This window comes from Solea solea, chromosome 15, assembly GCF_958295425.1.
Source record: "Solea solea chromosome 15, fSolSol10.1, whole genome shotgun sequence".
NCBI lineage: Eukaryota > Metazoa > Chordata > Actinopteri > Pleuronectiformes > Soleidae > Solea > Solea solea.
The window spans coordinates 17,391,953-17,414,257 of NC_081148.1; the positions used below are offsets into that span (position 1 = coordinate 17,391,953).

At 41.2% G+C, this 22,305-nt stretch overlaps 2 protein-coding genes across 5 annotated transcripts in view; one reads left to right on the top strand and one right to left on the bottom strand.

The window, feature by feature from the left end:
* eys (eyes shut homolog) overlaps nt 1-12,522 on the top strand; it is a 135,996-nt gene extending 123,474 nt beyond the window's left edge. The window contains exons 42-49 of the mRNA XM_058651249.1: nt 469-641; nt 5,209-5,391; nt 6,416-6,582; nt 7,534-7,678; nt 9,701-9,875; nt 10,083-10,255; nt 10,365-10,526; nt 11,170-12,522. Of these exons, the coding sequence (XP_058507232.1) occupies nt 469-641; nt 5,209-5,391; nt 6,416-6,582; nt 7,534-7,678; nt 9,701-9,875; nt 10,083-10,255; nt 10,365-10,526; nt 11,170-12,362 (2,371 nt within the window). The 3' untranslated portion in view covers nt 12,363-12,522. The remainder of the gene's footprint in view (nt 1-468; nt 642-5,208; nt 5,392-6,415; nt 6,583-7,533; nt 7,679-9,700; nt 9,876-10,082; nt 10,256-10,364; nt 10,527-11,169) is intronic.
* phf3 (PHD finger protein 3) lies at nt 12,511-22,102 on the bottom strand. 4 transcript variants are annotated; one of them, XM_058651247.1, is made up of 16 exons: nt 21,967-22,102; nt 20,743-20,993; nt 20,178-20,267; nt 18,754-20,074; nt 18,263-18,539; nt 17,719-17,761; nt 17,056-17,167; nt 16,801-16,957; nt 16,593-16,709; nt 16,331-16,453; nt 16,094-16,241; nt 15,776-15,953; nt 15,544-15,691; nt 15,365-15,454; nt 14,880-15,075; nt 12,511-14,793 (listed from the first exon to the last, which is right to left on the bottom strand). In XM_058651247.1, the coding sequence occupies exons 2-16, from the start codon at nt 20,975-20,977 to the stop codon at nt 13,070-13,072; spliced, it is 4,959 nt and encodes a 1,652-aa protein (XP_058507230.1). In that variant the 5' UTR covers nt 20,978-20,993; nt 21,967-22,102; the 3' UTR covers nt 12,511-13,069. The 4 variants fall into 4 exon arrangements, with proteins under 4 accessions (XP_058507230.1, XP_058507229.1, XP_058507227.1 ...); XM_058651246.1 differs by having other exon boundaries at nt 20,178-20,291; XM_058651244.1 differs by having other exon boundaries at nt 20,178-20,294.
* Between the last annotated feature and the right edge of the window lie 203 nt (nt 22,103-22,305).

Sequence of the window (22,305 nt, forward strand, 5' to 3'; positions counted from 1 at the left end):
CTCCTCGCTGATATTTTACCTTTCAAATCCGCACACATCTTAGAGCTTTTTATAAAGTATGAATTGAGGATTACTTTGAATGTAATGTCACCTTATTTTTCTTCTTGCCGTATGCGAGAGAGGGCATGTGAAGTCGGAAAGGCGACGTTAAATGTACAATTTATGAATCTAATCATGTGCTTTGTGGCGTTATCCATCCGGACGCTTCCGTTTTTATGCCGTTTTCTGTGCATTCATTGGAGTTCTGGAGTACTAAAGTTCTCCTTTAGTTTGCGGGACACATTTACCCCTCACATATTTGCACACTCGTGCATTAGGTGGCGGGTTATTTCACCCTCACTGTGCTCCGCGTGTGTTCAGCAGGCCGCGGTGTGAGCTTGTAAAGCATCTGCACACGTTGCTATAAAGTCACGGTTCATTTTCACCTCTGGGCTAATGATGTCTCCCTCTATGTGTACTCATGTCTAGTGACGCCGAGGACTGGTTCTGCGAGTGCCCCCCGCTCTACACGGGCCGGCTGTGCCAGTTCAATGCCTGCGAGCACAACCCCTGCGGTCATGGAGCCACATGTATCCCAAAGTCACCGTTGGAGGTCGTGTGTCTCTGCCCTTACGGAAGACAAGGTCTACTGTGTGATGAACGTAGGTGTTTGCGAAAGAACGCGCTCCACACTGATAATTATAGCCTGTATTTGTCAGTGTGACACGGTGAAAGGATCATCTGTTGGGAGTTCAACTCAAATCTGCTGATGGAGCAGACGCATCTTCCTCCAGCGTTAGTTTTCATAATCAAAGCAACGCTCATGGCTGCTGTAGCATTACATTACAGTACGGTAACAGCATGCAAAACTTATTTTGAATGCATTTCCACCTTGTTGCAATGTAATAGTGTGGTAATAAGGAGATAACCCTAGAGTAGGGCTGAAACAGTTACTCAATTAAGCGATTATCAACTATTTTATAATCGATTCATCCTTTTTTTAATGTGTTTTTTAAAGAATTAGAACAAGTTTTCAGCTTCTTAAATGTGAATATTTTCTGGTTTCTTTGCTCCATATAGCAACAGAATAATTCAAACTGAATCCTTTTGGTTTTGGACAAAACAAGACATTTAAGAACGTTATCATTTCCAAGTTTGGGAAACACTGATCAACATTTTCTGACAATTTATGGACCAAACGATAACTCAATTAATCAAGAAAATAATCACCAGATCAATCCATTATAAATGTATTGTATATTGTTAGCTGCATCTCTATCCTACAGTTATATCAGTGTAATACCATCACATGAAAATCCGTCATTCCCCATTTCCCCTTGATATTAGCAAGTTGGTGATTACCATAGAAATAAGATTGTTCTAAATTCTAAAATACACTATTATCGTACAAATAGCGCAATACCACTGCACTGTAATGTAAAGTGTTACCCGAAATACTATTTTAGTTTGTATAATCTATTTCCAAACATAAGTATTTCCACCAGTGTGCCACAAAGTCACTTTTCTGTCATAAAAATAGAGCGTAGATGTTCCATCACATTAGCAGAAATTTGAATACTCTATCACCCGTATAAAGTACAGTATATCCCTTCTGCCCGCGTGTGTGTGTGTGTTCACTCTTATTTAATCTTTCATTGTGAGTTACAGTATACATGGCCTTATTTGTATCCCACAACTCCACAGCTATAAAAAAAAAGATTTAATCAAGGGTCATAAACTGCTGACAGGCTAATCTAAGGCTAATCTAAGCAAAGTCATAATAATTACAAGCAGTAGTTGTTGAGCTGATTAACAGAATAAATGAACCACTGCATTCCTCTTGTTGCATTTGACTCTTAATGCATGCTAGCAGCATCCCGGGGGTTCCAGACTAAAATATCTTGCTTAAACTTTGAAAGATTATAGAAGATGATGAGGATGCTGATTTCCTTCTATTATTATTATTATTATTAGTATCATAAAAAAAAAAAAAAAAGGTTTTATCATTCACTTTTAGTTTACATTTGCAAATAGTGCCTTGCTAATTCCTTCCTAACAGTTGCACTGGTGTGCAGGTAAGCGCGCAGATGCTTATCATCAGAGCCGCGAGCGTTAATGTAAATGAAAAGTGGCTGTCGTCGGAAGTTTGCCTCGTGCGGATGTGTTGTGACAAACGATAGCGAGCGGGTAATTTTCTATTTAACAATGCTTCAAAAGATTTCGTTTTCAAAGCAGCAACACTATTAAAAACGAGGGCCTACAAAAGGCTGCGGCTCTCGAAAACAAAGGGTTTTGTTTGACTTCACTGACTGGGGGAGCAGCAGGGTGCTTGGCATATAAGTCACTCAGCCGTGCCACAGCTCCTGTCAGACTCCCAGCATCCACATACCACACGGCGCAATCTTAACCTTCCAGTGTCGCACTAAGTGCACAGATGATGTCTGCATTTTAATCCTGATGATATCAGATGTGATCAGAGAAGTGGCCCTTGCCTTTTTCAACTTTTTCCCCCGTGTGCTATCCTTGACAAAATAGTCTCCTGTTGTTTGAGGTAGTGATGTGATGTGATGTGATTTATTATTATTTTTTTTTCTTTCAAAATTGAAAGTTTTCACCTCTTGGTTTCCAGCGTCTGCTTTTTTTAACAGATAAGGACGGTCTGTGAACAAGCAGGAGAATGTGAAGAGTCGAGGTCGTGAAATACTAATGGGTTAAAGATAACTTCACTCAGAATCATCAGCGCACACCTCGTGTTTAAGTGTCATATTTGGGATTAAAAGTGGGGGCAGAAAACAATATGCTGTGTTTAAAATATACAGAACAGTACCATCAAGTGTGGTTATCTCTCTAATTACTGAGGCGACCAGAATTCAGTGCAAAAATCATGATATTAGCTCAATATTATTGGCACGACATCAGTATAGAAGACTAGAACTTTAATACAGTAACATAGTTCCAATAGAAATAATGCAACTGATGTGCTGCACATAGATTAGTTTATAGCTATTGGTGCTGGTTTGCAACTCTTGTCAAATGATAAACATAAAACAATATAAAGTACGATAAAACTACACTTCATCGTACACTAAAACACAACTTGCAAGTCATATCAAGCCTAATATATCTAAAACGATGAATGGGTACAGCTCTGTTTTTTCTTTCAGCCACACTTAACCTCTGTTGTGAACACTTTTATTTCTGATATTAATTTCATTTCGCTTGGCAATGCGTCCCAGAGTTGACAGCCCTTAATGGAGAATGCGGGTTGTCCAAATGTCGGTCTGGTATTTTACAGTCACGATTCACCTCACTCCTGATTACTCTGGCACTACCGTGTTTTTGGATGGACTTGGATAGACGCTCTGTGGCGAGACTGTGTGAACATTTGAAAATGAGTTTGAGAAAACAAAGATGAGTGAAGCTCTCGACGTTAAGTAAGTTATACTATTTCACTAACTGGCAATGATGTCAATGGATGGGCTTTTTATCCATTATTTTTAGGGCTTGGTTACATAGGGGTGGTTATAGATGGCGATGCTTGAGCCCAAACCATCATACAATAGGGGAGATGTGAAAAAAATCGGACAGTATTGGCTAATGTGACTAATGACTAAAAACAGTAGGCTGAATAGGCTGCTACCTCTTTGAATTCTATGCTTGCACCCTCTACAACCATTTTTATATATACAATATTGGGCATCCTGAGGAAATATAACCCCCCTTTATGTTCTGCATTCTTTGGTACATTCCATTTCCAGAGTACAATTTTTAACCATTCCATTCCTTTTGAAAATGATTTTAATGTGCATGCTTTAACGCTGCAGCAATATTCCGCATCAGCACATTAGTCCAGTATTGATTTATTGGGATTCTCGTTAACCTTGCATCGTTCCTGGACTGCAAAGAATATAACATAACGCTATATATATATACTGTATGCAGCATTTCAAGAGATGTGTTGTCTTCCCAGCTGCTCTGTGGCTGCTGAGATGAGCATGATGTACATGCAGGTTGTTTTCTTTTTTTCTTTCTTCTTTTTTGGCAGAATGCATTTCCCACCATGGTGCCACATGTTATTCGTTCCTCCTGAACACCATGTTACACAAATGCTTTGCAGAGAAGAAGTACTGTGTGGTATTATTTCAGAATATATTCACACACTTTAAAAGTAGAGCTGTTTATTCATTGTATTTTATCCCATGTTGTCCCCTTCCCTGTCTTTTTGTACTGGTACTAATCTGGTGGAGCTGTTTTCAGCTTATTTTATTTGATAGTATTGTTTCTGTTATGGACACTATTTGTACTATTTCCTGGTCCTCTATTGTGATAGTCATCATATTAGTTAGATATTAGACTATTAACTGTTTCATTCTGTAACGCTGCCTTATGTCTTCATGGTCTGAACAGGTGTTATGGCCGGACCGAAAAGATAATCACGAATATATGATCAATTCAATCGCGGCACAGCTAAGCAAATAAACCTCCGCCCGACCAGAAGTGATAACAGAAGCATTTTCAGGTTTATCAATAATTTAGCAGCCAAACAGTGCTGAGGACAGTTGAATGGGGGGGCGGGGGATGGGGGGGGGTAGCTGTGAACCCCTCATAGACATCGCCTGGGGCTGCAGAGGAATATGCAAGGCGTTTCAGGTGCAGAGGAGCTGTTTTGTGTTTGAATCCTCACTCACTTACTCGCACACACACACACACACATATGGAGAAAGGGGGAGAGCATGTTAATTTGAACACATATAGAATTGCAAAGTGGTGAAGGAATTCACATTGAGTGTAAAATCAAGTAGATGGGTGTGCTGGGATGGAATGCATGAGTGAACATTATTGAATCAACCAGGCATTCTGAATAAGTAAACTAAAGACAGTAACTGAATCACTGGGAATGTTGTGCTCTGCTTATGAACACTGTCTATGAAGTGATGCTTCCTTGCCCATAACCCTTCCTAAACAGCTACTAATGAAAATAGAAAAGGTCTGAGGAGGCGATAGTATTTGAAAACAGGTCATCATCTAATAGCTTCTTCTTTTTTCTTTTTTTCCTTTTGCTTCCTTTTTTTTTTCACTCCCAACAACCCTCTAGTATGTGCTGTGTAGCAATAGTGCCATCTTTTGGTAACCTGCGAAAGGGGGGGAAATCATGATTCAGACCTGCTAATTCATTTTAGCACAAACATGATCCTTTAAACGTGTTGGAAAATGTGTTTCTTTTTGCAGCCATCAATATAACTCGCGCCAGATTCAGTGGAAGTGACGAGTTTGGATACACCTCCTTTGTGGCTTATTCCTCCATCCCGAGCCTCACTTTCTTCTACGAGTTCAGACTGAGGTTCATGCTCGCCAACAATTCATCCGCTGTGAAAGACAACCTGATCCTGTTCGCCGGGCATAAAGGACGAGGTGAGGCCAATCCCTGACAACCTGCAGCGCAATTTCAAAACCATTCTGTCAAATGAAAAGAGGAAAACTCCTTGGATGGATTTAAGATGTCAAACTTCATTAAAGATTTAAAAAGAAATGCAATCGAGAGGTTTCACCCGCTGTGTATGGTAATGTGCCATCTAATAGATTTCCACTCTCCTCTGAGAGCCTCTAATCAAGGCGATTCCCTGATGACTTTCTTTCTTGGCAGATTTGGAGACCATAATAATGAGTCTTCCCGTGGTCCAGCAATTCGTTCGTTTCCAACTAAAGTCTTATTGTTCTTGACTCTCAAAAGAAATATGTTGCTATTTTAAGGATGAAGTAAACACACAAGACCAGCATCTCCAGAGTGGTGGAGTTAATTGCCATAAAGAGACTTTGAGGTGTAGGTGCACTATGAGGCTGTCAGTAGCCGTCTCTTCAAATTAGGGTTTCCCTTCTGTGGGGTCAGATTTGGTGGCAGGTAACCACTGTGTTATTGTTACCAGCATGTTTCATCCAAAGGAGGAGAAGGGGGGGAGGAGGGGAGGAGGGGGAGGGGGGAGAATGATTTTCAGGATTGTCTGCATTTGTTTTCCCTTGAGAGAAAAAAATTCTTCAAGGTGGAGGCAAAAACAAGAAATATGAATAATGAAACAGTTGTCAGGAGAGGGAACAGCACTGCTGGTAATGCTTCATATTCAAAGGAACAATATAGAACGGATGAGATGTGAGCACCTCGCATGATAATTGCTTTAATGAAGAGGCATCTTTGATCACCAAGGAATGAGAATGATCAAGTTGCAATGCAGTTTGAAGTAGAAAAGCAAAATACATCATACGTGCAAAACCTGTAAATGTCAAATTAAAGCAAATCATTATAAATAGTTTGTCGTATGTGTTGCTTCTGATGTGCGTTTTTACCGAAAGCACTTTTGTTTTGCAGTTTGAGTTAAAGGGAAGGCTATACCTTTTGAGTCTGCTGTGTTTATGGCTAACTTTCCATGTGTCTATTTTGCAGGAAGTGACGGTGATGACTTCTTTGCTTTGGGACTGAAAAATGGCCGAGTTATTCATAGATTTAACCTCGGATCAGGTGTGGCGACCATAGTCAGTAATCCGGTGAACCACCACGTCAGCGTTCACACCGTCACATTCGGGAGGTCCAAGAAAACAGGATGGCTGAAGGTAAAGTGACAATGAGAAACGCTACTAATAATGTACATGACATAAAGATAGTGGGGGTTAAAACTAAAATGTGATATGTAAAGTAAACCATTCCACCTTTTAACACTGTTGTCCTCACTCACTTTGGATCAGACTCACCTTAGAACACATGGAACCAGAACCAAAGACCGAGGCAGATTCACTTGTGCAGCACTCCATCCTACACAAAGTCCATTCAGTGCTTTACAAAGATAGAAGCAGCAAAATCAATGTCATTCAAAGACCATCTGCGGCAAACATCAGTTAAAGTGCATCACGTGATTTATGAGGACAAATGAAATAAAGGGAAGTGAAATAAATGTGCAATGTTGGTCATCATCATCATAATACACGTATACAACAATATAAATAGATTTATCCTTTCTGGTGCTGTTGGTGTAAGCTGGTGAGTGGTGTTACAGTGAGGTGAACACTCTTGAAACACTTCAGGTTATTTGTACCAAGAGATCACTTTCTGTTCTGAAAGTCTGGTCAAACAGGATGTTCAAATTTTGCTTCAAAAATCCACATCTTCAGTGAGATGCTGTGAGTTAGCAGAGTCTGTTCAGGGTTAAAAGCATGGAAATGTACTATATAGCACAGGGAGTGTGGTTCTACCCATACTAATCAGCAGATTCTTTCTTATTTATATACGTTTGTACATTTTTGTGACAAACCTTTTTTTTGTTCATCTAAAAGTCTTTGCTTTAATATCAAATGTATATATAGTTAAGCAGGTGTTTCCTTTATTGTAATTGAACTGTTTTATTTTATTGGGGTTAATACTTGGGTACAAACTGAACAACGCAGTATCTGTCTATAGGTCGTACATTCTGTCGCCCTCAATTGCAGGTATTTTTCTAAATAAATTGTCCCCCCACCCAGGGACATGTACAGATTTAAGACTCTGGCATTTTATCATGTCTTCCTCAGGTTAACGGTCAACGTAACAGGACGGGGTCGTCGCCTGGACCCCTGGTGGGCCTCAATGTTTTCAACCAGCTCTTTGTAGGTGGATATAATGAGTACACCCCTGAACTGTTGCCGCTTGGCTCCAGGTTCCATCAGGGCTTTCAGGGTAAGACTGCTACAGCTTCATTACATCCCAACACTGCTGTCTGCGCTGAGAGCACTGGGGTTTCTGAGTTTCTCTCAGGATCTTTGTCTCTTTGTAAGCGGAGGCGAAGGTGTGTAATGAAAAGAGAGTTACACTCTCAAACACTTTCAGAACACGGTTCTGAAGTTGATTGTGTCTGCACCCTGTGATGTCTTCACACCCCATACAGTTGTGTGTCGAGTGCAAAACGGTGCCACCGCTCGTAAGTCACTTGCATAACATGCAAACAAACTTTGTCGTCATCGGCATCATTTATGGTCTTTCTCGCAGGTGTAGGAATGTGTCCTGGTGAACATCCATTGTGCCGGCTAATGTGCAGTGCTGTGGAGCAAGATTGCCATAACCGCTCTAATGACGACAGCTATGAATATCATCATAACAAAATTCAGCGGTATTGGGCACTATAGCGATGGAGCCTGTTATTAGAAATGTCGTGGCAGATCCATTTGAGGTGAGCAAGAGCTCTTGGTGTTCAGAGGCTGCGGTGATGTCGTGTGTGCACTTCTTTATCATGGAAGAATTCATTCTCTGCTCACCAAATAGACCCGGCAAAAATCAAATCATCTGTGGTATAAAGCATCTGTTTGCCCACACTGCGTTGCACTGCCAGTAGTCCACAGTAGGTATTGGTAAGCACTACCTGAGCCAGGCGGGGCTGGTGGAACCATAACCTTTCTGCTCGCGGTGTAATGAGAACTCATGAACGTCTAATCAGATCTGTGTGACCTTCCTCGAGCCCTAATCATGATGGCTGGCAGTGAACACACTGATAATGCACTTCAGTCCCAGTTATCAACAGATCCACACTCCCCTGTGGAAAGGTGTCGCAGGAGGGACTGCGGCTGCCGGGAAAGAAAAAAAAAAACTGTCACTCAATTTATGTTCTTGATTAAATAACAAGACATGAGTGAGTTTGTTAAAGTTCTGATTTCATGGTGCGGTTGTTTTCTAAGAATTTCTTTAAGACAATATTGACACTTTGGATCCTGTTAGGGGCCACACGGTCGGTGTAGCGGTTAGAACTCTTGCCTGTGCAGCATGAAGACCCGGGTTCGAGACCCGGTCGGATAAAGGGCTTTTCTGCATGGAGTTTGCATGTTCTCCCCATGTGTGCATGGTTTTCTTCCAGGTTCTCTGGTTTCCTCCCACAGTCCAAAAACATGCACATTTGTGGATTAGGTCAATTGGACACCCTAAATTGACCATAGATGTGAGAGTGGATGGTTGTTTGTCTCTAAGTGGCCCTGTGATGGACTGGCGATCTGTCCAGGGTGTACCCTGCCTTTCGCCATATGTCAGCTGGAGATGGATCCCGTTATTTTTTAAACTTCCCGTGAAAACGTTTCCCTGCAACAAACACATTCCCTCCACATTTCACTGCTAATAGTCAGACTCCAACTCAGTTCTCTTATAAATTAAAAATAGCCGGTTTATATAATCCTCCCTATAAATCTGCTTTGCCTTTCGATGGTTTGTGTTTGCAGCACGGCAGCCATCACTTGAGTCTGCCAAGAAGACAGCATCATGCCATGAATATTCATGAATGAGCATGACATTTCCCCCTGCATCCTCTTTATGCCAATGACTAATGCAGCAGAGAGAAGGGAGTCTGCATGTGCAGATGACTACAAGGCTTGTGCTCAGGCCTTGTATTTATAGAAGGCCCTGTGCTCAGCAGGTACAGGCCAAAGCAAATATTGTCTTGATAAAATTGAATTACGAAAGTGGAAAAGTCAACACGATGAGGAAGATGCATGATGGCAGGGAGGAAAACAAGGATTTCAAAACCTCTGAAGTCATGTGTGTGGATTGTAGTTGTGTTGAGACTTTGTTCTATCAAGTTTTAGAATTAGTATTGAACAACAATATTTGAGCAGGAAAACGAAAACACATGCGAACATAGGACCCGAATCACATTGTAATGCTCACATCTATTGACTGGCAGGGTCATGTGGTCGTTTTTTCTTCTTCTCTTTTTCACAGGGTGCATTTCTGATGTGCAGTTTCGCACAAGGAAGGACAGACCGTTCAAAGCACTGGGACAGCCTGCGGGACACCCGGCCTTTGGACGCAGTGTGGGTCAGTGTGGCGTCACGCCGTGTGTTCATATTCACTGCGGGAACGGAGGGACATGTGTTGACTCCGGCGCATCGGTGTAGTGAGTGAACAGAGGAACACATTTGAATTTATTTTCTGATTATTTATAATGACTCCACTCATAAATAACACAACAGTGCTGCATAATGTGATGTGTACAAGTGTTGTGATGAAACCTCAACAGCCTTCATATGATCAGGTGCACAAAACAAGGCGGGGAATAACGCACATACAACACCCTGTAGCATCTGACTGTGTCCGTCTGCAGTTGCCAGTGCCCATTTGGATGGAAGGGAGCTCTGTGTTCAGAGACCGTGTCTGTGTGTGATGTCGAGCACAGTCCCCCTCCTTTGTGTGCCCGCGGCTCCACCTGCATCCCTCTCCCAAATGGATACACCTGCCAGTGTCCCCTGGGGACTGTGGGGCCTTACTGCGAGAAAGGTCGCATCTCTGAACCCTATCATTGCGCTGCATATGTAATTGATGCATATAATTAGACGAGAGCCTCACTGTTCAATTCTTTAACTGCTCTCATGTTGTGCACGTTCAGCTGTGACCATCAGTGATCCATTCTTCAACGGCAACTTGTCGTCGTGGATGTCATTCCCACCTCAGACTATCAGATACAGGAGTGTTGTGCAGCTGCAGTTCCAGCCTTTGTCACCCGATGGCATCCTTGTCTACACTGCGCAGCACCTCGGTGGCCAAGCTGGTGAGGACACTCGGCTCCATAATTAGCTTTATAATGAGAAACAAAACACTATGATGGATGCAAAGAAATTCTTCTACCTACCCGTCTGTCTGTCTGTTTATCTATTGTAAAGAAAATATGGTACTACATGTAAGGCAGGGGAACTAAACTGATCAGTTCATCAAAAACATTAGTTGGAAATCAAAACATGAATCTACTGGGTCTCATTTTGACTCTCAAGATAAGATAAAAAGTAAAATGTTGTTCTAAAATATATATACAGAACTCTTAGTCAACAATAGTTGTGTTGTTTAAGCAATTTTCTCTATCACCTTATCCAGAAAATACAGGAAAACACATATGCAGTAGTAAGATAACACATTTATCGGACAAAAAAAATGTGGCATTTAGTGTGACCTACCCTTACGCTTTAATAATAGCACAATGCTGGCGTTCTTAAACTGAGGCTAAAACACTCAATGTTATTGGTAAAAACCTGTGTTTATCCTATTTCTGGGAGAAAAATATCTGCTGTGAAACCCCAGGTTTATTCAAGACATGCTTCAGCATTACGCGCACATTTAACCGATTGAAAGATTGCTAATATGTGACCAACTTTGAAACTGTGAAAATACCTTTTTTTTTTTTTTTCTTCTCCCAACAGGAGACTTTCTCTGCCTTTTCCTGAAATCTGGGTTTGTCCAGCTTAGATATGATCTGGGGGACGGCACTCACATTCTGCAGTCTGCTGACAAAGTGGACTTGCATGGAAGTACCTGGCACACGGTGATAGCGGGCCGAATCGGTCGCCGGGGCTTTCTCAGTCTGGATGGTAAGGAGGTGAGAGAGAACGTGACTGAAGGGATGACCTCTCTCGATGTTGCCACAGACATCTTTGTCGGGGGCGTGTCCACCCTGAGTTTCGTCTCCACTGATGCAACTGCAGGAGAAGCAGTGGGCTTCACTGGTGGCGTAAGAGAACTTGTAATCAACGACCAGGAGCTTGAGTTAACAGAGAGGGGGGCAGTTAGTGGAGCAAACGTAAGGGACTGGGATGGGACAGCTTGTGGGTACAAGGTGTGCCAAAATGGGGGTCAGTGCAGGGCAACAGGAAGTCACTTATTCACATGTGACTGCCCACTGTCATGGACTGGCTCTGTGTGTAACCAATCTGTAAGCTGTGCAAACAACATCTGCAAACATGGCTCCTTGTGTGTTCCATCTAATGTAACCTCATACCACTGCATCTGCCCCTTAGGAAGAGGAGGGAGGTACTGCGATGCACAAACGTCCACAGACACTCTCAAGTTTGTCGGGAACTCGTATGTTAAATACTTTGACTCGAGGTATAACACAAGAAACCTGAAAAACGCACAGGTTTCTTTCAGCTTCAGCACAAACTCAAATGACGGTCTGATCGTGTGGATGGGAAAGGCCGAACACGAAGACGACGACTACCTCGCAGTTGGACTCGAGAGTGGTCTCCTAAAAATGACCGTGAATCTCGGAGAGAGACTCTCCCTCCCGTTAATATTCAGAAATCTTACGCTGTGCTGCAATCGATGGCACAACGTATCCGTGTCTTTAAACAGCACCGTTATTCAGGTGTTCCTGAACAGTAGGAGAATTCTTTATGAAGACGTGGACCCATTTGAGCGTTATGTGGCCTTAAACTACAGGGGTCATCTTTACTTCGGAGGGTTTGAACTACACAGAAATGTGTCCGTTATCACCTCTGGATTGTTTTCAAAAGGCTTTGAAGGGAATCTTAGGAATATATATTTGTTTGAAGATACCCAGCCTTTGAAATTTCTCAATAGTAGCGAGGGTTTTAATGTCTATGGGGACAGTTTGTAGTAGTGTGAATGAACTCCTTGTAGTCTTAACCTTGCTGTTATTTGTTCACCCTATTACCAACTTTTAGATTATTATATTACTTGAATGTAAACAGGCCCCTGTAATTAGTGTTTTTTTGTTTTTTGCCGTGGATAAAAAGACATACAAGTTTTTATAATCAACAATAAAAAAAAGGATTAGCTTTATTACGAACTGTACATAAACACACAGTGCAAAGGCACACGTCATCTCTAAAGTATATTACGAGCCAAAATGTACATACTTTTCAATAGAAAGTAAGTTTAAAATATTTAAGAAACTTAAAAGAAATAAAAGTTGTTGGGGGGGGGCAATGCCGCTGTTTAGATCTACCTTCTGTGAAATGTTTTCTGTTACATTCATTCAAAATGCTGAAAATTAAACCTCTAACCTAATGGTCCTCACATGTTACGGCAGGACTGAAAATATTTACTTATTTGCAGTCAGTACAGTAGCTTAGTACAAAACATGACATGTATAATAAAAAGCTTAAAAAGTTTAAAATGCTTCATTATAATTATCTTCTTGGTCTGAAGCGTCTTTAACAACCTTTACAGTCCTACTGAAATGATCTCATTTTGGCTGTATAACATAAGAAATGGCCTATAAGCTGCATAATGATGTATAAAATAAACAATTAAGCTGATAGCAGTCTTTCTAGCACTACTCTGCTTTTTAAAAAAACAAAATTATGAATAATTGTCTTTAGAACTTCTCCGTCCATTCTCATAATCAGAGTCTCGTCTGTGTCTATGTCTGTCCTTGTGGCGACTGCTGTATTCTTCACTGTGGTGCCTCTCTTTCCTCTTCTCGCCATACTCTGAGTGTCCGTGGTGTCTGCTCCTATCTCTGTGCTTGTCATCATGGCTGCGATCGTGCTTTTTTTCCCGCTCCCGGTCGTGATGTCGGCTCTTTTTTCCGTGATGAGAGTCCCTGTGGTGGCTGTGCCTCCGCTCTCTGTCCTCTGTGTTCCGTGGCCTCTCCCATGGGTCACTGTATTGCTCCTCTAGTCTCCTGTGGTCCTTGGCCGTAGATAATGGTGGCTGCTCAGATTGCTGAGAGTAACTCTCAGGGTACTGTGACTCAAGTCCAGGAACATGTGAAGTACTATCCTGAGCTCTTGGTGAACTGTGGTTCTGATCCTGGATGTTTGCGTCGGAGATTGTGTTAGGTAGTGGGCTGCTTGAGTAGTCGAAGCTGCCAAGTGCCTGAGGCTGTTGTAGTGGAACTGGAGCTGCACTGTTGAATGCTGGGGAAACTGGTTCTGCATGTGGTTCCTGCACTTCAGGAGGACATAGTACTGGCGTTACAGCAGTACCAGTTTTGGCCATGACAGGCTCTTCCTTTTTACATGTAATCACTGTCTGGGTTTGTTCCTCAGGCTTGTTCTTGGCTTGAGAAAGCTGTAAATATCCTTGGTGAAATGGTGTAACTGAATCATTTCTAGTGGAGCTCAACACAGGAACGGGTTTAGGATTTAAAGGAGCTGGATTGCTGGCTTTATCCTTTTGTAGCACCATTGTTTTATCTTCAATCACACTGGAATATGCTATGGATTTTTTCAATATTCCACTTAAAGGAGGTTTTGAGCTATTTGTGGGATCTGAAGCGGCCTGTGATTTTGACTGTGACAACAAATTCCCTTCAGATGGTCCTTTTTCAGCTTCAGACAAAAGGCCAGCATCCCCTTTGTTTGCTGAGGCAGCACTGTTAGTTTCTGTCCCACTTGGAGATGCTGACAAGCTTGCCAGGAATGCTTCAGTCGATACATCTGGAGGCTTATCTTTGAGAGAGATATGAGCCCCATGGGTCGCTATAGCGACATCTTTTCCTGATAAGTTGTTTGCAGCGGATACATCAGTCGGGCTGGAGAGCTCAGGTTCAGCTTTAGCAGGTTTAGCCTCTTTCTTTTTGATGACAAAGCGCTCTCGTGATGTGGCAGCTGTTGGACTTTTAGTGTTTCCAGCTGATGCATCTGTTTTTGGAGATGGTTGGATCTTTGGGTTGTCATCTGCCGTTATTATAGGTTTTCCTCCAACATCTGGCAGAGGTGGCAATTCTCCTCCCCAGCCAACTAACACACCTGGAAGAAAGCGCAGAGGTTTTTGTGATTCCTGATTGGTGGTTTCCTCCGATGCAGATGGTTCTTGAAAAGTCTCTGTGACTGGCTCATCAACATCCTCAGTAGTGTTAAGTAGTTTGTCCTTCTCGTTTTTAGGAGTAGTAATCAAGGTAGAGAGAAAAAACTTCTCGTCCTCCTCTGATGCTCTGGTTTCTTTAGTGGAAATGGTGATGGGCTTGATTTCAGGAATAATCCGGACCGTTTCATTCACATCCACAGTAAGAAAATCCCTTTTTGGTCTCTGGCGGATTATGAGTCCAAGAAGAAGGTTGGCACGGTTGTTTTCTAAACCTATCAAGGAGATAAATTAAGTTTAAAAGATCAAATATGGAAAAAAATAATTATGCATCTGTATATCAGTCTTGTATTCAGGTTACCTGGCCCATCAAAGGGAACAAGCTGATGCGGAACTTTTTCAGTAGCACCCAACGGAATGAGATACATGTCCTTCACTTGTTTCCGGTTATTAGACACCACCCCAAAACGCCTACGACTGCTGAAGTACGCATACAAAAGAGTGTAGGAAATCTCATCTTCATCGGTCTCAGGTGAGAAGCGAATCAGGCACACCTCCTTTAATGAGATAAAAAAAAAACATTTGTCAGTAAAATCTTCCAAGCATCAACAATGACGATTTAAAGAAACGGCTGTTAAATGCATCACGTTACAAAGATTTTAATAGTATAAACTTAAACTGGAGCTGCTCTTTATCAGAGCTGCTTGTTTTTGTTAAAATGTATGTTTTAAGTTATATTATACACTTTTGATGCTAAAAGTGCTCCATCAACACAATCCTGCACTATTTAACAGGTGACTGAAAGGTGCTATATTCATCTTCCGAGGAAAATCTCAGAAAACTCACTTTTGTTCCAGTTGCCCGAATCTTCTCCAAGTAATCCCACACTGTCTGTGGACTTATCCTACCTCCAACTTGAATGCTATCTGGAAGGTCCTATTGAAAGGGGGGATGGAGTGTGAATATTACTGTCAGGATATTTCATCAGCTGTTTAAACTCTAATGTGAGGTTGCTCCAACTTTACCTCGGTCAAGTTATCCAAAATGCCAGAGATTGGGAAAGCTTTTGTTACAAGCTTTGCCACCGAGTGCATGTGAATGAAACCTCGCCACATGGACTTCAAGTTGGAAAGGAAAGAGGCCTCTTCATCTCGCCCAGTTACATGATCTGACCTGTGACAAATATAAAATACCACAGAAAGTTTGCAAAAAGAAGTTCTACACAAGAGCCACAGGGTATCAGAAATAAGGGTCTACCTTGCTTCATGGCCCGACTGGGCATGTCTAAAGCTCTCCTCCAAAACACTGAGGTGCAAGTCATCAAGTGCTGGTGCAGTCGAGCTCTTAGTTTCTTCCGTTTTGGTGGACTGCCTTCTGACAACTGTAGTAGCGACCACTTTGGTAGGTGCTTCTTCCACAGGGGGCGCCATTCGACCTTATGAAAACCAAAGAATTAAGAATGAATTCAGTCACACCTTTTCTAGTCTCCTAGAAAATGAGGCTTGAAAGATAATCACACGAAAACATCTGTAGACAGATCTTTGTAGATCATTTTTGGCTCAGATCAAGGTTTACCAGTGCATATTTTGCAGTGCAGGTCAAATAAATGTGACTTGTGTTGGTTGGTAGTGTCTTTCTCTTCTTTCTTGGTGGTCTCCGTTTTCTTCTCTGAGGTTTTCAGAGGTTCTACTGACACCTCTGTCACTTTGGGCAGAGGGTCCAGCTGAGAAACATTGGGAAAATAATCTGTAAAACACATCACCCTTATTTGCTTGTATATGTGACGCAGAGTAATATTTGATGTGTTCTTACATCAGCAGGCTCTGGAGCTTTCGCTGGTTCCTGGCTTTCAATTTCAATTTCACCCTTGTGTGTGATCTTAATGATGGGTCGTCTCTCTACCTCTCTTTGCTCCTTTTCAATCATCTCAATAGTCTGTGAAAAAAAAGGATTTGTATGCTTTAGTTTAAAACGAATACAAACACATGTAAAGAAACATGTTATGGAGATACATTTCCATAGCAAAATTATCAAGGACTCTTGCAGATATACGTATATGTGCCGAAGTACTTACATGTCGGTTCTCCCTTTGTCGCCAAGCAGCCAATTCTTTTGAGGCCAGTTCCTCGGGACTCATTCGAATTAGATTGCTAGGTGAAATTTCCCCTTTTAGAACCCTCTTAAAAAGGACCTAAGTGATACGATTGATATAAAAGATAAAGAAAATTGAAACACAGCAGCAAAACACCGTACAAATGAATCTGTTTTGAAATGGTACTTACGTTATTTTTAGAATCTTTGAGGTTAAACATTAAGCTTCTGTATTTGTTCTTGTATTTATTGTCTGTATCTTTAAACAAGTGAAAAAGTTCTCTCTCTGTCTTCTTGGCAACTTCAGAGGCCCTCTCCACTGAGATGCTCAATTCAGACTCCTTCAATCTAAAAAGCAGAAAGTGCCGCATTTTTGATGTCACATTTTCAACAAAAACACTTGGAATACAACGTTAATATCCAGTCTTAGATAATGAAACACTTACCTTTGTGTTAGGATTTCTTTCAGCGAATCACGCACATTTCTCCTGACTGCGTCAACAGACACAGGCTTCTTTGAAGCTGTTTTACTTTTTGTCTCATGTTTCAGGTGAGTGCCTGTACAAACAGAATATCAATATCTAGTGAGCAGGTGAGGAAACACTGTCACCACAACGATTATAAAATAATAAGAGTTCAACGAGATAGCTGAAATTAAATTGAGGAGGTTATGTCAAACTGCAGAAGCTGCTTGTATGAAACCTGTTGATTTGCCACAAATCTTAATACAACCCAGCACCCTCTCTCTCCCTGAACCAGCAATACCTGCGGGCAGTGAATCACAGTAGTTGCAAAGAGGAGAGAACAGAGAGGAGGAAAGACTGATACCGACTGAGGTCTGTGTTCTTTATTCTCTCTTAACTTCATGCAGTATTGTGATGTCTGTTACATTATTTATTCTACTAACACTTTGGATTTATTTGCTGAGATATTAAATGGATGTAGTGACTTTAATAATGTCAACGTTACTGTTGCTTTTAGTTATATTTGCAAGTCAATCAAATCTGTTCTGAAATTATATTATCATCATTCATATATTGTCATCTACACAATCAATCACTTGAAAGGACCCGTTTAATCTTGTGTAATGCAAATTAATAGTTACGAACCTGTTTTATAAGCTGCATCTGCAGAATGTCTTCTCTCAGGATCCTATATTGAGAAAGAATTAAAAGAAAAATTGCAATTAATATTACAGGAAATTAAATGAAAAAATATGACATATTGTAACCCCTGAGTTTAGTAAACATCAAAATAACATCTTCAAATGTCTTGTTTTGTCCACAAAGATATTCATATGTCTTATTTGGGTGGGGTTCTTTAATATTAAATATTCACGTAAAAGAAGTTGAAAAATCTTGTTTTTATTTTAAAAACACTCAACCCAATTGATCTCATATCAAAGTACGCATTCATTTAGTAACCAAGATTACTTTATATAGAGTAATTGTTGCAGCTCTAATTTTATGTGCAGGAAAATTTAAGCTGGTGAGTACACTGTGTTAACCACACACCCATGTGCAATCCTCCTGCATTGTGTAGTGGTTACACTGGCTATGAATAATATCAGAGGATGAATTATCTGAGGGAACAAATACAATGTCTGTTGAAAGTCAAATATTTGTAATATGGTTTAATAATGACAGTTTTTACCTTTCTTACTGGTCTGACACCTCCAGATGCCAGTATCTGGGAGGGTCCTGGTCTGGGTTTGGGAGGCAGCTTATGGTCCTGAGCCTCTGTCTTAGCTGGAACTTCTGGTTTGGTTATACTTGGGGGCTCTGGCTCCACCTTTCTGCTCTCTTCTTCACAACACTTCAAGCAGACATACATCTCGTCCTCCTCCTCCATTTCACGTACCTTTGACAGGTCGAGACCAACGCAGTCGCCATGGAACCAGTCGTCACAGCGACCACAGCCAACCATGAACCTAGACGAAGTACACAATTAATTAAGGTGTGTTTGCAACGAAGTATTAAGTCGTGTTAACCAGAGAACAGAGCTGGAGACAGACAGGTCTATGTAACTGTTCAAATACTGTATGCTGTGCTCAGTAAATGCAAAACAATATTTTGCTCATTGTTCTAATAATGCTTTTACACTGCACTATTCTTTACTATCTTTAGGTGAAAAGCAACACTTACATGTTATTGTGATGTTGCTTGCACAGACCACAACAGTTGTTTCCATCCCATACAGTGTCACTGTTAGCGGGTTGCTCCTCAGCGGTTTCCTTCTTCGCAACAGGGGCATTATCTGGAATAAACAGCTGCGGCTCATCCACAGAGATGCTTCTTGGAGTTTTACTTTTCTGTCTTTGAAGAATCTTTTCCAGCTTTTTCAGTTTGGACTTTTCCTGTCCTCCTTCATCAGGTGTTTTTAAAGTTTGACTTGGACAACTGTGCACTGGATGAGCCATCTCAACTTTGGGGCCAGAATGTTTGGTTGGCGTCTGATGATCACCAGCACGGTTGGCTGATGGTGGGCTCTTCTTCACAACGGAGCTTGGTGACTTTGGTAATTTTGGCTTCAATTTACCATCTCCTGTACCTTGTACCTTTAGCACTTTAGTAGCAATCTCACTTTGGGCATTTTCTGTGGGCCTTTTCAGTGGTGACATGTCTTTCTTTTCCTTAGGAGATTTGATTTTGTGCAGATCACTTCTTTGAATGACATTTGATGGTGAGGTAGGAGATACTTTATGCTCCTTAACTGTGGTGCTTGGTTTACATGAAACTAAATCCTTATCCTTGTTTATGGTCAGTCCTTGTTTGGACTTTGGATTGTTTGGATTTTTGGCCACAATCGGTTGCTTTCCCTTACTGTCACCCTTACATACTGAAGTTTTGTCATTCTCATTGGATTGTGGCTGTTTGATGTCTTCTTTCTCTTCCGTCACTATCTTTTGCTCAACAGCAACACTCTGATTGTCAAGCTTTGTTTCCTGTGTGCAGGGGCTCTCTTTTATTGTTCCATTAGAAGTCTGCACATCATTAGGATTCACATATGGGCCCAGCCCAAGGGCTAAATCATCAGCAGTGCTCTTCTCAGTTGCATCCACCACTGCCACGGTCTCAGATATGGGATTCTGCATATTAACAGTATCATCTGACAACACGGCAAAACCCACATCGCCACCATATGACATACCATCATCAAAGGGAGCAGATTGGGTTGTATCAACGTTTTGTGCATAAGAGGGTCCTGGAAGCAACTCAATCTTGAAACCCCCAATTGTAACTGTCAATCGTCTCAGTACAACTGAAGGACTCATCCATAATCCACCATCAAGATTATTAATATTGATACGCCCTCCCAGAATTAATTCTTTCTTTAATTGGGTGCCTTTAACTCCATTTTCAATGAGAAACGACTTCTGAAGCCTGTTAGCTGGTTTACTTCCTGGTCGTCCTCGGGTCATGGTTTTAGTGGATGTGTTGGCAGGTTCTGGATCACAACTATATTCTGTTTCAACGAGAAGCAGCAAAACATGGCAAAATGTGTCACTCATAACATTTCTAGTTTAATGATTTTATATGGCGTCAACAGAAATATAAGACCAACTTACCAAAAAGTAAATTGCTTGGACGTTTCCTGGGCCTGCCAACAGAACGCTTGACTTGTGTAGTCTCTGCAGCTGTCACTTCACTGGTGAGACCTGCAGGTGCTAAACTATCAAGGCCTGCTAATAGATGGCGAAAAAAATAATAAAAATTGTGTCTCTTTGTATATAAATATGAAAGACAAATATTCTACTCAAAAATGTTGCATATTTATGAGTATAATGTATATGTCTATTACTATGTCATTTACAAATGAAAGGAACAGAAACAAATAACTGTGTTACACTCGGCTCCCCAAAACATATTCACCAACCAATTTGTGTCATGATTTTTATGTTTGAACACAGTGATAAAATACTGATTGGAAAGTGGTGCTGCTGATTGATGATTATAATGTGAGCAAGTATGCAATTCATGCTTAAAAGCTTGTTCAAATAAGTTACTTCTGATTGAGTAATATTGTTAAGCAGCCACATTATGGCTTTGTAGTTATCAGCATTTAATCAATGACTGGATTCAGAAAAACATGCACATAAGATTTCTACCAATTTTTTTTGTCTGTTCACATACCTGTGGCAGTAGTAACGGGAAACGCAGGGTCCTCATTGTCCAGCAGGTTGAACTGAGAGCTTGCACAACCAAACATAGGATCTTTATCACTGAGCATATTCTTCAGCGAATGTTGAAGTCCAAGTCCTGTCCCAAACTCATTACTGGCTCCACAGTCCAAATTTTGACCTGTTATCAGGGAGTCATCCAACTGGTCACTGGGTATTAAATGATTAAAGGTGTCCACAACATCCATGAATGCTGCTGCCTTCCTAGATGAAAACAACACAAACATAATGTAGGGAAGAAACAACTTGTTATTATAACTACTGAAAAGCATACAGTAACAACAAAAGTTTATAATACTTTATGATTTGTAGAGGATGCTGCCAGGTTACATTACATATAGGACAAATAATAAAGTTCTTGAGGGTAAAGAGGGACCTCTAGATCCCTCAATCAACTGTAGATACCACCCGGATTAACGATGGCTCAACGTTGCTAGCCTCGATGTTATTGCCTGGGAGTAGTCCGTTATTTTATCACCCATTATCGTGTACCGCAGGCGAGGTTGTAATCATTTAGTCAAAGTGCAATAACACTATTCATATTGCCACTTAAGCAAGGAGGATAACGTTAAAATAATGTGCAAATAAACAGTGATAAAAAAATAAATAAGTACAGCACAACAGTAGGCCAGTTCCCAGCAGCACATACACCAATAGCGCTAGCTACTAAACTCTCACATGGACCGATTCGAAACTATAAAATGATTGATTTAATATCACCCAATTTAATTTAATATGTTTATCAAAACACAGAATAGGTGAGGCCATACTCTGCCACGAAGTCGACTGCTAGTTAGCATGCTAACGTGGTAGCGCGGCTAATAACGTTATGTTGTTGGCAACATAACGCTAACTTCTAAAGGGAGTCGCCATATGGGAACTCGTTGTTTTAAACGCAACCATTGTTGTTGTTGTGGAAAAACTACATACACATTCATAAAATGCGTTTACCAGAAAAGCTAACAAACGCTGAACGACATATGTGCATACTGAGTTACACAGCTCGATGCTAAATCTGTCATTCCGGCTAGCTAAATGGCGTTAGCATAGGCCTATAATGCCAAGTTTGTTAGTAGCCTGAGAACTGCTGCGCGGGCAAGCTCGTGTGCATTTGGTCCAGGGTTTCTATTTAGAATACTTTAGAACATCTGGGTTTAGAAAAATATTAAACTCCTACTCCTCTCTTGCTGCAATGCCGTATCCAACTCGCGTAAGGTTACATGCTAGCACAGTTGCTCCCAGTAACTTCCTCCAACTCCGCCGTGTTTTGCCCCAGTGCTGCAAAGCCCCTGACAGGCAGCGCCGCTTGTCACGTGGTTTGTGTTTACAGTTTCATGGCAGCGACAGTAGAACATCTTACTGCTCTACAGCAGGAGAAACTGCGGTTGAAAGCATGAACAATTTAAAATCATAACGCTCACACCATTTGCACATTTGTTCTCCCCTGCAGCTCCTACACACATTTATTTCACACAACCTCCACACTTATATGTCTAGTGTCTGGTCTTCTTTTTAA

Coding starts and splice junctions, on each gene's coding strand:
- phf3 (XM_058651244.1), bottom strand. CDS start 20,977: ATGGATGTTGTGGACACCTTTAATCATTTAATACCCAGTGACCAGTTG. Junction 20,295..20,742: donor TCCCGTTACTACTGCCACAG/GTATGTGAACAG, acceptor GCCATCTATTAG/CAGGCCTTGATAGTTTAGCA. Junction 20,075..20,177: donor TCCAAGCAATTTACTTTTTG/GTAAGTTGGTCT, acceptor TCGTTGAAACAG/AATATAGTTGTGATCCAGAA.